This window comes from Centruroides sculpturatus, unplaced genomic scaffold (assembly GCF_000671375.1).
Source record: "Centruroides sculpturatus isolate CEXI.00-Female unplaced genomic scaffold, Cexi_2.0 scaffold32, whole genome shotgun sequence".
NCBI lineage: Eukaryota > Metazoa > Arthropoda > Arachnida > Scorpiones > Buthidae > Centruroides > Centruroides sculpturatus.
In genome coordinates this window covers 1,522,804-1,524,295 of record NW_019384445.1, presented here as the reverse complement: position 1 = coordinate 1,524,295, position 1,492 = coordinate 1,522,804, and the positions used below count along the sequence as shown (strand labels likewise).

At 26.1% G+C, this 1,492-nt stretch overlaps 1 protein-coding gene across 1 annotated transcript; it reads left to right on the top strand.

Annotated features, from left to right (window-relative positions):
• Window positions 1-787: 787 nt before the first annotated feature.
• On the top strand, window positions 788-1,094 carry LOC111620338 (electron transfer flavoprotein subunit beta-like; the record flags this gene model as incomplete). Its single annotated transcript, XM_023362255.1, has 2 exons — window positions 788-946; window positions 1,020-1,094. Coding segments are annotated over 2 exons (228 nt in total), but the record flags the coding sequence as incomplete, so codon positions are not given.
• Window positions 1,095-1,492: the final 398 nt, after the last annotated feature.

Here is a 1,492-nt window from a genome sequence, read left to right as displayed (position 1 = left end):
TTTTATGCGATTTTAGAAAATTACGGAACGTATCCCTACTTTTTCAAGGCAAGTAAAGTCTTTTTTTATGCGAATTTTTTATATGCGCTTTTCTGTAGAACATATCCACCGCATAAAACGAGACCTTACAGTATATTGAAAAATATAAAAACAAAAAAAAATTATACTTTAGAAGTTAATCTAGTATCAAAAACGTTTGATTTAGCATGACACACAGTCCTGAGAAAAACACCACAGAAAAGTGCCAGTGCTGCCAGCTAAAAAACACACATCAACAAGAAAATATTGGAGTAGCCCAAGATATAGCCAAAGATTGCAGTGCCACAGCACTAGCGAAAATTTAAATTTGCCGACTGGAATTCTTTCGGATAACCGACGTTTCGGATAAATGACACTCTACTGTATTTAAAGAGGATACAAGATAAATGAAAAAAGTTTTATTTTTTATAGCAGTTTATTTTTTCTTTTATTCATTCTGAAAAGGATTCATTTGTCTTTTTTTCTTAATTATCTAAATTTATATGGTATTACCAAATTTTTTTGTTGTTTACTTAAAATTTTTCTTTTGTTAAAAAGATTAAAAGTAAACCTTTTTCCCTGAGAATTATTTTTTCTTGTTACCAACTTTTGGAGGTGATTCAATAAGGTTTATAAAGAAAGAATAATTTGTGAGATAAAAAAAAAATTGTAATGAAAAAAGAATTTTAAATAACACCAACCTCATTAATTTTTAAAATTCCTTTTTATAGTTTTGTTGTTACTTTCCTAATAAAGTTTCATTTTTCAGGAAACAATTAGAACTGCTTTAGCAATGGGAGCTGATAGAGGAATTCATGTAGAAATAGAAGAATCACAATATGCATTTCTTCAGCCAATTCATGTTTCAAAAATATTAGCAAAACTAGCACAAGAAGAAAAGATTGATCTTATTATTTTAGGAAAACAAGTAATTTAGGTTTATTTAATTTAATGATTTTTTGATTTTGTTTTATTTGTAGTTTTAAAAAATTCTCTTTTAGGCAATTGATGATGATGCAAATCAAACTGCTCAAATGAGTGCTGCAGTTCTGGATTGGCCACAGGTATGAAACTTATAAACTACATATATATATATACACTTATATACTTTAAAAATCTTAAACACACAAGTTCCAAAAAGAAAAAGAATATTCATTAAAAATATAGGAATCTCTTGTCAAGCATGGTTTTGAAATAACACAATTTTTATCAAGAATTGAATCAATGAAAATATTACAAAAAGCTTTTATAATATTATAACATTTAATATTTTGATTACCAATAATTACCTTTTAAAATACAGTATAATGTTTAGTTTATATAATTAAAAAATTATTTATAATTAAATGCCAAAAATAACACTATTCTTTTCATCTATTTCTGTTGGCATACTACCAAATTTGTCATTTTATAAACATTGATTTAGTCACTAAATGTAGCTTGAGTTTTAAATGAGGACTGGAAACATTGTTGA